At 38.9% G+C, this 15,010-nt stretch overlaps 1 protein-coding gene across 2 annotated transcripts; it reads right to left on the reverse strand.

The window, feature by feature from the left end:
* Positions 1-1,754: 1,754 nt before the first annotated feature.
* LOC133650457 (sialidase-3-like) lies at positions 1,755-14,874 on the reverse strand. Of its 2 annotated transcripts, XM_062047705.1 has the most exons (4): positions 14,548-14,874; positions 14,169-14,409; positions 5,912-6,237; positions 1,755-5,830 (listed from the first exon to the last, which is right to left on the reverse strand). In XM_062047705.1, exons 2-4 carry the CDS (start codon positions 14,391-14,393, stop codon positions 5,236-5,238), a joined length of 1,146 nt encoding a protein of 381 aa, XP_061903689.1. In that variant the 5' UTR covers positions 14,394-14,409; positions 14,548-14,874; the 3' UTR covers positions 1,755-5,235. The 2 variants fall into 2 exon arrangements, with proteins under 2 accessions (XP_061903689.1, XP_061903688.1); XM_062047704.1 differs by having other exon boundaries at positions 1,756-6,237.
* Between the last annotated feature and the right edge of the window lie 136 nt (positions 14,875-15,010).

Raw genomic sequence — 15,010 nt, forward strand, 5'->3', positions numbered from 1 at the left:
ATCCGACAGGTTACTGGTGGGGGATACGTTGTAGTCGTCTATGACCATGCATTTTAAGCCGCTTACTGTGTATTTCCAAGCACAGTCAAAAAAGAAGCAGGCGCTGTTTGTACAACCTCTACTGTAAATCAGGGGTGTCCAAACTGATTAAAACACAGAACCACACACAGAAAAATATAAGAATGCAACAGGGGCCACGTTGATATTTTTTTACAATTTCAAAAAATGGCAAAAAAATATGTATGTAAAATAGTATGCCGCACTTTGGACACCTCTGCTGCTCATGTTGTCAATCAGATCCATGTTGTTTTACACTCGATTTGAGTAGATTGCAGATCTTTGGTGTGCACCGGGGAAAATCTCCCTGCAGCGACTATTTTTTGTCTTCAAATGCATTGTCAGTTGGAGGCATCTAACAAATCTTGTAATGCGCTATAATAGAGAACAGGCACAGGAAATATAACCCTTAGTATATACCTGGGTTCTAATTCAAAAGCTCTAACAAAAAATTCTGCCTTTGCAAAGATAATGATGAGGTGTCCACACTGGAGGAGAAATAAAAATTGTATTAGATAATAAATTATCTCAAAAAAGTCAAATACAATATATTTTAAAATATATGCAAAAAATAAAATGTAAATACTAAATAAATAAATAATTAAAACATGAAATGGTAAGTAATAGTAGTAATAATAGCAATAAATACATTTTTAAAATAACAGAATACAAATCTAGAAGTTTAAAATGATCTGTAAAAAACCTGATTAAAAATACAGTGTGTGCTTTCAAACTTTTTTCTTTTAAAATCGTTGCAGTCCAAAGGCTCTCCAGCAGGCTGTTTCACGGGTGGAGGGCCATATTGGCTAAATGCCACCTCACCTTGGGTCTTTGTTCTGGTATTAGGTAAAGATAAAAGGACCTCAGATATGGTAAAAGCAGGTCAAATAGATACAAAAATGTGCATTAAACATTTAAAAACTAATCATATTAATTTAATTTAGGCGGACGGGGAGCCAATGCAGCTGGTGTATTGTGTAATGTGGTCCCGCCCTCTGGTCATTATCAGCACGTGTGCGGCTGGGTTTTGTAATAATTGTAGATTTGTAATATTTTTGTGGGGTACACCAGGGCAATACAACATTTATATTAAAAATAATGAGGCCTAAAATTGAGCCTTGGGGAACCCCACACCTTATTTCATAGTCCCCGAGTAACGTGTCTTCATACCTATATAAAACATTGTTGTTAGGAGTCAACATTAATTTACAGTACGCGTATTACTGTGGTGATTCATGTTCCCAATATTTTGGTTACTCCCTGGAGGAAGCAAAATATTAGCTACAGCTGTCAGCATGATTCAGTGCATTTATACACTGCTGTATAATCCAACAAAGTTATTAAAACTGAACAAGATCATCTTTGTAAAGGCAGCTTTTTACTCTTGTTGATGCAGATGTTCACACATGCTCCATTTAAACAGATCACTCCGAAAAGTATGGACAAAAAAAAAAAAAAAAAAAAAATGCAGTAAATGCAGAGACATTTGTCACATCTACAGCAAACATCTGTTCCGCCAACACTGACGCGCGTGTGTGTGTGTGTGTGTTAAAGCCACCTGGTGATCAAAATGATCATATGTGCTGAAAAATTGTCACCACAAACACTCAAACTGACTCATACTGTGATTCATCCAATCTGGGGAAGATGCTGGAGTAAGTGATTTTTAAAAAGTAAATAAATAAAAAAAAGCAAAGAAAAAGCCTCAAAAATGTTTTATTTGTTTTTGAGCAATGTTGCCCCAACACCATAATGTGACCGCAATAATTCAGATATAGTGCCATTATCCTGGTAATGGCCAAAGATGAAGGAAAAAAGTTGTTTGCAAGAAATCCATCTGCATTTGACAGCTCTTATATGAATGTTTTATTTGCTAAGGGCTTTCAAACACCGCAGTGCAAGTGATCAAATGTTTTGTTATGGTTGGTAGGGAAATTCTTAAAGGCGACTGTTAGAAAGTCCACAGTTTGTTGTTTTTTTGCCCCCCCGTAACCGTGTTTTTCATCGAGCGTTGAGATTTCACGCTTTGTTCGGCCTGTCCTTGAACACACAATTGTAATGTGAAATGTATGTTATGTTAAGTGCTGTGTTTTTTAACTTGAACACACACATTTCTCCAAACCAGTTTAATACCATGGAGACATCTCACCCCTTGACAGCCTCGTTGTTATAGCTCCATGTACTGTATGACAGGGTAAAACCGAAAGTGGAAAAATAACCCATGTAAGATTTCATTTGTTCACTAACAAAGCCTAACAATGAAGAGTGCTTTATAAATAGTGTTATGGACACACCTTTTAAACAAACGAACATTTCCAGTTAAGCAAGACAATGAGGAGATTGAAAAGGTACAGTAGGTCAAAGGTCAAATCCGTCTTGAAGTATACTCAGCATTTATGCATTTATTTGAGTAATTTTTGTAAAAACTTCACCAAATATCTTATTATTCAGGAAGGAACTTTAATGCCATTGCACAAGTGAAACAAAATGTCATTTTCAGCACAAACCCGTTCAAGAGCAGACACGTTGTACAAGGTGACAGAACAGAAACGCTGATGGGTCGCCACGCAGGCGTTGGGATGGGATGAGTTAAAAAAAATAAAACAATTTAAGAGTCAATCCCAGACTAAGCTCCTACGAGGGTGTGGGGGGTGCACAGTCTGGGGCCAGGAAAAAATATATATCGGAGCTCTCTGTCATACAATATAATTTTATTTAGTTAGTTGTAATTGTACTTGTACACATTGGAGAGTTTTTAAAAAAGGATGATATTACTTTTATTTTCTACAAAAAAGTAATGCAACAACAAACAATATTGACATGGTTGAAGAACCACTTTAGGCAAATGTTAAAAAATACTAAAATCAAATAACCATTCTCCTTCGCTCATCAGAATTTAGTAGTATATTGCCCAAAAGTAGAACATCTCCATAATGTATTGGGTTTGCTTGAAAAAGACTGTGTTACATTTCTTGAAAATAATATGGCCTTTCGCTAAATAGGCATTGTTCACTACAAAAACAGTTCATCATAGGCTTTGTAGTTTTGCAATTTTAAAACTGATTCCCTCATTTTGCGGGAAAATGCTTAATCCTCAAAACATTGTGTGATTTCCTAGAACACTCTTGTGACAAAAGTATTACCTGCTAATAGGCCTACATGAAAAGGTACATCATAAGCACAAGTATTAATATTATTTTTTTTATATTTGGCCCCTCATTGACTATTTGGCTGTGGCAAATAGACAACAATCGGTTCTATTCTCCGGTATAATGATTGTGTCACATTTGGCATTAGAGAAAATATGGTGCCAAGGGACATGATACCCTTTTTGATTAAAGAAAAAGAAAAAGATGTTGGAAATACCTCTGACACGATAAAAAGAGAGCAGATGAAGGGAGTGGTAAGGAGCACTTGTCAAGCATGCTACACACGAACACACTAAGCTGGTTAATGATGCAGCAGCATGCTTCAAATTAGTCCTTTCATTACTCACTTTGGTACATCCTCAAATAGTGGCTGGGTGTCTGCTCATAGATATCAATGAAAATTAAATAAATATTCATTAAGTATGGCCAAAAAAAAGCACACATCGGCATGCTCTCACTGCCATGCAGCAAGTGCAAGCCTAAACTACCACACAATGATCAACACACAGGTAAACAATAATAACTCAACGTTCAAATAGTACATCTAGTTGGCACTCTTACCCTCATTGGTTTAAATTAAGATTGGTATTTTTCTGGTACATACAGAGTTTGTTTTCCTTATTTCATGGCCGTGGACATCTAGTGTACCATATCTAAACCATATTTAATAGTCTATAGCCTTCTTATACGGAGATTACACGCTGTGAGTAGGGCCACGCCATCCGTCCAAATTTAATTTTAAACAAATTCCTTGACCCTTCCTGCACCGTCACTGATTGTCACTGTCCCCTGTAGTGCACAGCATTAGTGTTGGTCTTGTAAAATAGTTGTCCTGGGTAAAGAAGGTTTGCAAATTCTGTTATTTGGCACCAAAAAATAAATTACTGAACAATTGATTTCCCATAAATTAGTTTTAGTACAAAACATGCATCAAATTCAAATCAATATCCATTAAAAGAAAGTATGAAAATAGTTTAACATGTAAAGTGTGAAAGATGTAAGGGGGACTCTAAACAAAATCATGCCTTGGGCCCCAATTTTAGACACGGGCGGCCCCAGGGTCTACATAAGTTTGTTTGACACATGCATGTTTAAAATACAGCCATTTAGTTTTCGCATTGAAAATAAATGTTGACATTGAAACAAAAGATCCAGATATAGATGTATTGGCACAGAAAAATTAAACATGGGCATTAAAGAAATAAGTACTTTTTTATAGTTTGAGGTGTTTTTTTAAAATGTCGGTTTTACGGATTTTGAGCATTATATCCTGCCCTCTTCTGGCTTTGAGCATGTAAACTACGCTCGTATGTGTCACACAGAAGCACAAGATTTTTTTTTTGTGGTCAGTTAATGATTTTTGGCAGTTGCAAGTTGCAAAAAACAATCACTTTAATGTACACCTTTTTTCAGTAAGAGCTATTTGATTTTTTTGTTGTTGGTCAGTGTCATTCTCTTTCACTTTCAATGTGAAATGAAAACGAGGAAGTCAAAATGAAAAACGATGACCCAAAAAAAATAGATCAATGAACCGTCACTGAAAAAGATGGACGTGAGGGGAAAATCTAAAAACTGACATTAAATACACAAAATATACTCTACCCTTCTATGTGCATGTTTAAAATGTGTCAATGTAATTTTTTACAGTGTCTATAAAAAAATGTACAATACAAAAATGTATTCAATGTTTTCAACTTAACGGCAGTGTTCTGGCATCATGTGACCTGATCCGTCTGTTAATGAATGTGTCGCCCCGGCAAGAATCAAACTCTGATCATATTTCTATGTAACGAAGCCTAATTCAATTCCATGTGTTTGTTTGTCTTCACACTGTCATAACAACCCCTATCTAAATAGTTGTACTACTTTAATAAAAGTAATATCGGTATTGTAAAAATAGACATGCCCCTGGCCACCATTTGAAGAGATCCTTAGCTGAAGTAAAGAAGTAAACATCCTGCATGCATGAGAGGAACACTAGTAAACACAGAGATGTTAGCCTAGCCTCTTTCATGCTGGGATATGTTATTCAGCACATCTTGTTGTTGTTTTTCCTGTTTGTCTGCATGACATCTTTGAGCGTGAACGACACAAACGCAATCTGCTCCAGTTCGCTTATCTTTCCGCATTCCATCAGGCACGAGAACTGGTCTTTGTCCGGGTCGTAGGCCAGGTCTGAGTACCCGCTGGGCCCGCAGTGGAGGATCCTGGGCCGGTCCCACCCCCTGGAATGCAGGGGGGATCTGTTCAGGTAGACGCCCATGTCCCGTCTAGTGCGCTTGCTGGTGGGGTGCATGAAGAGGAGCCATGTTTGGGTGTCCGGGGACAACGTGTCACACGCTTTGTTCTCTGCGTCCTCGCAGGGGATGAACTCTGGCGCGGGGAAGCCGACGACGCTGCCTTGACAGCCTCTTGGCTGCTCCACCAGCTCTCGGGCCGTGCGGGGTTTGTCAAAGCAGACGCCGCTGTTTTCGCTGAGCGCCTCACGTCGGTGGCCTCCGAAGTTGCGAGCGTTGCAGTAGAGGTGACTTCTGCCCTCGTGATCGATGATCTCCGCCATCTCGCACTCGCATGACTTTTTGCGCAGCATCTTGCCAATGTGCCAAGTCTTGCCAAAGTCTGCGCTGTAGATGGTCAGCGCCCGTGGGCAGACGGTGTGAGGAACAGGGAAGGAGAAGCACCTATACGGAATGTAGTAGGCGTACGCTGGGATGATCAACCTCCCGTTCTCCAGTTGGACGCCGTGACCGGGGCCGACCGCAAACGTGGCCCACTTGCCGATATCTTGTCCGATCACGCTCTCCGTGAGGTCCTTGGCCTCGCTCCAGGTACGGCCGTCGTCACCGCTGCTGACGTAGCAAAGGCGCGTTTTATTCTTACCTGTGATGATCTGCCTGTGCTCAGTGGTGTGGCCCAGGATGCAGACGAAGAATAAAAACAAGGTGCTGGTGTTTTTCTCAAACACTGGGCAAGGATTCATGGTGCGGTGGAGCGGCAGGCATGCTGTTGACAGCTCCTCGCTCGACAGCCACTGGAATGACAGGACAGCGCTTAAATTGACTGGGTGGACGCTTCTATCGCAACATTTAATAAGCTTCCTGTGCTTTTTAAATATAAGTCATATTACGATTTGTTTTCTACATTTAAAACACTTCCTTAGGGTCTACATAACAATAGCCACACCTAGTGTGTGTCTGACAATCATTGGTACTTTAATTTTTACTTTATGTAATTGTGTTTTTTGTGTCATGATTCGTTGCCCGGATCGTGTTTTGTTTAGTTTTGGACTCCCTCAGTTCCTGTTTTTGAGCACCCCTGGGTTTGTGTTTTAGTTGCCATGACTGCAGATTGTTTTCACCTGCCTCTGATTATTGTTCGGGACGCTCACCTGCTTGGCACTAATCAGAGAGCTACTTATTCCTGTTGTTCGCCACAGTCAGTCTGGCTTCTTTATTTGCTTACATGCAACAAGTTACGTCGTTTACCCTTTAGATCCCTGAGCTAAGCGTTGCCTTATGCTTTTCTTGTTAGCTATTCCGTTAGCACCCCGTGCTATAGGCACGCTTGCTTTGTTTGTTTGTTCCTGCCTGATTTATGGACATTAAATAATTTTCTTACCTGTACCTTGCCTCTGGAGTTTTCCGTCTGCATCCTGGGAGAACGACCCACGCATAAACATGTGACCCAGACGTGACATTTTGGCCAAAGTTTTGCATAGGTTACAGTGGGAAAGGGATTGAAATGGCTCCATTTGTTGCGCTTTACCTGACACATGAAACGTGACGAATTGGGGGCTACACTACCCACTTTAGAGTAGAGTGTTGAATATCTTAAAATGTGTTTTGTGGCAATTCCATCTTTGACCAAAGCATCAAGTGCTATGTAGAGTGGCGCTTTTCATCATTTTCAGCAGACTGCAATTGCAAAATAAATAACCCCACCTCTTCCTCTCACGCGAGATCTACCCAGGAATGGGGCCATATGAATCCCTTCCCTACTCTATGTTTTACAGACTGTTTCCAGCTGCTTTCTGACCCGTTTGTTCCGGAGGCGCCATTTGGGGGGTAGTCTTATTTACGTGCCTCCACTTTGACTGCTTCCATGTTGTACTTTTTAGCGCTTCCATAGTGAGTCTACTGACAGATATAAGTGAGAACTATATGCTACTTTTTATTAGGCGCAGGATGCATGTTCATGTACGAGCCAGCCAGCCCCACAACAAGAGGATAGAGAAAAAGAAGGATCTTATTGACAACAACGTCAGACTACAATGGTGGACTCGCGCAAAGCACTTTAGCTAAATCTCTACCATATATGGATAATCCGCTGATGTCACACTTGGGAAAAACGTCACACTTGGTGCATAATCAAAATAGCTCATTTGAAGGAAATCTGAAGGAGGGCAAGACTGTTTTATAAATATCTACGCCACGCCTCCATGGTATGATTTAACATTTACAGGACTCTTTCAAATCCCAAATACACAAAAATAGATACCAATAGGTAAATAAAGTTGGTTTTGCATAATAGGTCCCCTTTAAAACATAATAATCCTCTGTTTTGACTTTGCACTATATGTACTATTGCCTTCTTCACATGTTATTGCCAGAACAGAATTAATTCACCAGCGACAACTAGGGGTGTAACGGTACACAAAAATTTCGGTTCGGTACGTACCTCGGTTTAGAGGTCACGGTTCGGTTCATTTTCGGTACAGTAAGAAAACAACAAAATATAAATTTTTGGGTTATTCATTTACCAAATTTGCAAAATCTTCCACCAAAAATATTTTTCTTAGTGGAATATTTGATGTGAAGTAATCGGAACCTTGGATAGGTCAATAATTCATAATAACATTGATTTTGATTCAATATTATGTTTTGAGCAATGACAGTTTGAAAGAAAAAAAAACAGCTTTGTTTTATTAGTCAACATTGCAACTTTTTCTAAATTACATTTAACCTTTAAGCTTTTTTATTTCACTTTTTTATGTTTTTGTTTATTTTAATAGTATTTTTAGAATGTGCCGTGGGCCTTTAAAACATTAGCTGTGGGCCGCAAATGGCCTCTGGGGCACACTTTTGACCCCCCTGCTATAGATAATAAAAAATGTAATCTGATAAATCTATAGATAAAAAGCAAAGCCTGGCGACGCATGCACGTTTATCATAACTCTATCGCTCTCTCTGTCTCTGTCTCTGCCCCTCCCTCACGAATGCTGCTGCGCGCACAATTTGTTTTGTTTTTAACCCCTTCTTAACCCTGAACGTACATTGAAAACACACGCAACCCTAACTCAAAATGCCGGACATTTGAGGCATTTAAGAAACTCCGCCCTGACAGCTCCGCAAAAGAGGACATGTCCTGTGAAAAGAGGACGTATGGTCAGTCTATCGTAGCCCGTTAGCTGCTAGCATGCCGTGTGTTGTGCCTCGGTGTGCATTGTTTACACAACGTACGTTACGCTACTTAATATGTCTGTGTGGAAACTCGTTCGGTACACCTCCGAACCGAAACGGTTCAATACAAATACACGCACCGTTACACCCCTAGCGACAACCTTCCTTATATATTTTGATAGTGGATAGTGGATAGTGGAATAGCACACATATGTTTATGTTGTGTAGTTTAAGTGCACTGTATCCATTATCCTGTATCCTCATTCTTACAATATACAGTAGTACCTCAACTTACAAGCTATGACACATCTATGACAATCTCTTAACTCAAAACACTTGTATCACAAAACCACTTCTATCATTGAAATTAATTAAAATCAATTTAATTAGTGCTTGGTCCCCCCAAAAGCAGCACGATCTTAACATGCAACATGCCTTTTAAAAAGAAAAACAAATTGAAGTAATACTGTATAAAATACAATATATACAATAGAATGTACCAGTAACAACTAGTTTTATGAAGTAATTTAATAATAATGTACAACATTGACCTTGAAGGGTGGCCTTTTACAGTATCTCCTTCAAGCTGCTCTTCCGTCAAATACACCATCAGCAGCATTTTACATATTTTCATGGATACATGTCCGCAGTTTAGATATTATTTTAAAGTACAAGTAGAGTGAAAAAACGAGTTGCCTCTATTTTAAAGCTATTATGATATATGTCTTATTTATGACACAAAAAGACTTCCAAAATGTATGAACAAATAGATATGATCAAAATAGTATCAATCTCAGAGCCATTTTGAGCGTTAATGAGCAAACCAGTCTCGTGATCCGTGGCGTAGAAGTCGCAAGAAAAGATCCCTTCCCCCTCTACAATAATGCTAATCAAGCAGACTTTGTGAGAGCCAACAATGATTAATTTGGGGGAAATTATGATCCAGATTCCAGAACCTTATATTTTTGAGCCCGAACACAAGGAGGATGAATAATAAGTTTTAGAAGCTGTGTGCTAAACGGATGCAGCTTTATTGAAACACTATAACATCAGCAGCATTGCAAGGTGCTAAACATTCAAACTAACCATCCATCCATTCATCCATTTTCTACCGCTTGTCCCTTTTGAGGTCGCGGGGGGTGCTGGAGCCTATCTCAGCTGCATTCGGGCGGAAGGCGGGGTACAAACTAACCATAATAAACCATAATAAAACAAACATTTACTGTAATATTTCCACTCTCACTGGGATGCCAACTGGTGGGACGCTCACATAATCCCGTTGAAAAAAAGATTTTAATCACAATACTCACAAAGGGTTAAAAAAAATGTTTTGCAGCAACAAGCGTTTTTTTCACCATCTCGGGGGATGTCAAAGTTTCTTGGTCTATGGCCACATTTGTCTACTAGCAGGTGAGAGATGCACGAATTATAATCTAGAATGAATTTTTAGCAAGTTTGAGAGGAAGCAGAAGCAGCCGTCAGCAGTGTGCCAACAATAGCAGCGTAAGCTAGCATTAGCTCACTGCCTTCAAGGCGCTGCTAAAATAGGCCGCCTGCGTTGGCACTTATAATAAAAATGTAACTCATATTTGGTTAATTTTCAGGTCATGACATGTAAATGGAGTATTGTTGGCAGTTTCTGGATATTTTTAGAGAGTATAATTAGCGCAACAGAGGACCTACAATCAGTTGACTCAATTGTTAGCTATGTATTTACGATGTCGAATGCATAAAAAAAGCCAAGCATATGTGTTCTTGTCTTTGTGAATGGTAAACACCTAATCTATTTGCAATGTTTGTGTAATTCTAGTATGACTGATCTGATAACATCTTTAAAATGCAGAAGCATTACTCCAGTGACGTAGAACCTACGGAAATTGCCAAAGATATTCGGAGCGGAATATTTAAAATGGCCGACTGATTTTGTGGCATTTTGTGATGTTTAGACGGTATTTTCACACACTTTGCGGATTGTAAATACAATTGGATATGATTTAATGGATACAATGAAACACAATTAAGTATATAAAGTCAACTTGTGTTTCCACTCTACCGGTACTTTAAAATTCTTAGCTGGTGTTAAGACTCATTCTGCTTCAGTATGGTGCAGACAAGCAGTGATTGCTTTGCAAAGTCATGTTTTTTTGGGTTTTGTTTTTTTTAATTCAATGAATATCATCCACTTCTTCTCAGCACTGTCCTTCACACTCACTTTCTTACTTTCCATAGTTGGAAAAACAAAGTCAAGTCCTTTTTTAGCTTTAAGTAAGACTGGATGTTTTGAGCATACCTTACGGGATTCGTTGTGGCATTTGCTACACCCACTAATGTCGAGTATCTTTTAAATTGAGGTACCACCGTATTATGTTTGTAAAGACAGTTGTTTTGCTGCATCTCTTCTATTAGATGTTATTAGACCATGCAAGTGTACCTCATAACATTTCCAGTATATCACAGTCAATGTAGTAATATCGTATGTGAACAACAATATAGGTACATCAGAGCTGGACAGTTAGCACCTATTTCTACATCTTTTTCCCCAAGGTGGGGCCACTGTAGTGGTTCTGCACTCTTGTGTATCCCACTTTTGTGTTATTGATGTTTCCCTCTGGTTTTCATGTGTTTTTTGTCTTTTGGTTCCAACCCTTTCGGGACTACGCAACAAGGGGTGGCACTTTTGTGACTTCGGTGATGCTTTTTACGAAAACTTTTTAACTTTTTGCACCGGAGACCAGCTTCTGGATCTCTGCCACACCGGAGTCCGGAAGAGATGCGGAGGAATAAACAGGGCTACGGAGCTTGCATTGATCGCCGGGATGGTCAAGCTTAACGGCGCTGAAGGAACACACTGCAAAAAGTTAGTGTTCAAAAACAAGAAAAAAATATACCAAAATTAGGGGTATTTTATTTGAACTAAGCAAAATTATCTGCCAATAGAACAAGAAAAATTGGCTTGTCAAGACTTTCCAAAACAAGTAAAATTAGCTAACCTCAATGAACCCAAAAATACCTTAAAATAAGAATATTCTCACTAGTAACAAGTGCACTTTTCTTGATAGAAAAAAATATATAAGACCTTTCTTCTCAATATGTTGAAATATATTCTTAAATTAAGTAAATGCTAGTGCCATTATCTTGACATAATGATATGCGCTCGGCATTACATTTCTTGAAACCAGCAAACTTACACTAAAAACTAGTTTATTGTTCTTAATGGAAAGGCAACCAAGTGTTACTCTCTGTGTCTACTAGCCGCTCAGGCAAATCATATTATCTAAAAATGCATTTTTCCATCGACAACATGACATCATCACGCCAAGTGCGTGCTCTTTCAGTCAATTAGTGCGCGAGGAATATATATATATATATATATATATATATATATATATATATATATATATATATATATATATATATATATATATATATATATATATATAAATAAGTTATATATATATATATATATATATATATATATATATATATATATATATATATATATATATATATATATATATATATATATATATATATATATATATATATATATATATATAAATACAGCCCGGCCCCCAGCCAAATTTTTCTTATTGTAATTATGAAGAATTAATCTGAATGTGCATGAACTATTTCTGTTCAAAATAGTTAGAAATGTCACATGTGAAATGTTTAAATATTAACTGTCCGTTTACTGTACTGTACTACTATATGAGTATGTATTTTCTCTTGTTTCATTGAAAATAAAACAGCAAAGTCCATTTGGCTGTCATCTGTTTCAATCATGAGACACAATCGTGTCAGTCATGATTTTTATGTTCATGCTAGAAATAAGAAATTATTACTTTGAAAAAGCTGTTTTATACTTGTGTGAGTGTTGATGACACAGCTTTGCAACAGTTGATATTCTCGTTCCAAGCATGTTTTACTCAATATAGGTCATACAATCTCAGCAATAAGCTGTAATATCTTACTGAGATCATTTAGGACCAAAACCCTTGAAACAAGTAAAACACTCTAACATAAAATCTGCTTAATGAGAAGAATTATCTTATCAGACAGAAAATAAGCAAACATCACCCTTATTTGAGATATTTAATCTTACTTAGAGTTCAGTTTTTGCAGTGCATGTATAGGAACCTTCGGTCTCCCTAGGCTGATTCATCGCTCATTCGCGCAGACCGGACATTGGCCGGGTGCTGGTGGGCAGCCTAGGACAAAGTTGGCTCTTTTAATTGCTTTGTAGGGTTTGTTTCTGTCTTTGGCCGCACGACCCCCACCCCAGCAGACGATGACGAAGAGCACTGCAGAGGCCATTGCGGTGTATGTGGGTGTTGAAATTGTATTTTTATTTTGTTTGGTTGTCTATTTATGCATTGTGCAATATATGTGCACAATATGTATTGTTTATTGCTATGTTTTTGTTTTTGCGTTGTGCTGCATGTAGAAATGGCACAGCTGAAGTGGCTGCTGGTTGCATCAGCTTTGTGCACTGCAACCACATTATTTCCCTCAATTTCTCTCAACATTAGCATAGTGGTGTGCCGTCAAGGCCAGCAGGCCTTCTCTGCTGGCCTAACATAACCAGAAATCATGATCATAATGAAAGATAAAAGTCATTTTTTATTTACTTTCCCTAAATATCTAAAAGTATTCATATTCTCTTCATGTCATATCATGCCCCTTCCACCGCTGTTGTTTTTAGGTTACAGAATTTTTTATCCAATCAGAATTCAGCTAGCTTATGTTGCCATGCTGTACCAAATCTGCCGGGGCCTTCAGAATCAACAATGTGGGCGTCCATGCACTCTAAGTGAACGGACACAAACATTTGACAGACAGTTGCGATAGCCAATCAGATCACGAGTTGTTGTCAGTAAGGCCTTCTCGCTCGCCTAAGGCAGATATTTAGTGATGTTATGAGCTAGGTAACATAAGAACTCCATTACCCAGCATGCCACAGTAGTGAAGCGCATGCACCGTTTAGGTTGTTGAATGTAGACATGCCGGCAGCTTGATGTTATTGAAGAGCATGCTGTGGAGTAAACTTTAAGAACTCAGCCAACACGCCTCGTCTGCATCTTTTATGATTAGACAAGACAACACATATATTTGCAAGGCCATTTTCAAGAAGGATACTTAAAGAGAAACTACATCTTGTGAGACGATGTCAGCCAACCCCTGAAGCTAGCTCAGCTGTCCCGGCGATGAAATGTGAGTTCCGATATTTTATTTTTTACGTTTAATATGTTTTTTGCTACTTTAATTTTGACAGTACCACATAAGATATGTTTTAATTGCTGATGTGGGTTTAATCATTTTTAAATGTGCCAGAAAATAACACGTTTTGTACACTGTTAAAGGTGTTTCAATACTCAGTAGTGCGTAAATGTGTTTCTGTATAGTATTTCTTCAGCAATGGTCATGTGGGGACATAAATTATGGTATTTTGAGAGGCAATCATTGAAGTTGGATGTCACTGAAAGCCTAGGTGGGAAACGCACGGCCCGCCACTGCATTAGCACAACATTTAGTTGCAATCAGGGGGTCACTTTTAAATAAATACCTGAACAGATCCGTCAGCATTCTGCACCCCTCTTCTCATGACAATAAGTTTGGCATCACTGTCACGAGAAGAAGATCTTTTCTCTGCAAAGGCAAGGAAGGTACTACTGTGCACCAGATAGATGAGAGCAGGGATTCTGTAGGTGATGCCATCTGGCTCCTTTTCAAATAAAGTTGTCTTTGGTGGCTCATCTCCACAGTCAGCTTTAGATGGTGCGTTTCCCATGATGCACCAGCAGCTCCTGTCAGAACATGCAGCACGTTTATTTACCAAGTGCCATGCAGCGTCTTGCTTGGTCGCACAGTGAGAGGAAGAATACATAGTGGCGAAAACGTGATACCGTTTTTCCAACACGGGTAATAAAATTAAAATTCCATACCTTCACTAGTCACTCGTCACATTTGTCAACCTTGAGCTCGTCGTGACCGATGCACTGTCTAGTTATAATATGTGGCCATGGAGCTGCGGCGATCATGACACTAAGGACACAAGAGATGAGGACGCGGAAGAGAGAACTGCTTCCTACTCACTTCCGTGTTCGTTTGGCGGCTTTCTCTCAAACGTCGGACCGGCTATTACTTTACAGGTCACGAAGGTACTCGTTAGTATTATCGGTGTCGTTGTGTTGTCAAGTGCGCTCTTGTAAGACGCGAGGACTTATTCAGTAGGAGAAAACACAACAAATAACACCCATTCGTGACTACTCGGGAAGCCACGGGCATGCGCAGTGTGACCTCAATGTTAGGAACTTCGGAACGATAACTATTTAAACCTGGAGTTGATTTGTTTTAAAAATACGCCTAACGCAAATCCATCCATCCATCCATACATCCATTTTCTTG

Source organism: Entelurus aequoreus, linkage group LG05 (genome assembly GCF_033978785.1).
Source record: "Entelurus aequoreus isolate RoL-2023_Sb linkage group LG05, RoL_Eaeq_v1.1, whole genome shotgun sequence".
In the NCBI taxonomy this organism is placed as follows: domain Eukaryota; kingdom Metazoa; phylum Chordata; class Actinopteri; order Syngnathiformes; family Syngnathidae; genus Entelurus; species Entelurus aequoreus.

Bases quoted from the DNA above. Each gene is read 5' to 3' on its own strand.
- LOC133650457 (XM_062047704.1), bottom strand. From the start codon at position 14,393: ATGGGAAACGCACCATCTAAAGCTGACTGTGGAGATGAGCCACCAAAG. The intron at 6,238-14,168 runs GTATTTATTTAA...CTGTCATTCCAG, and splicing joins ATGCTGACGGATCTGTTCAG to TGGCTGTCGAGCGAGGAGCT.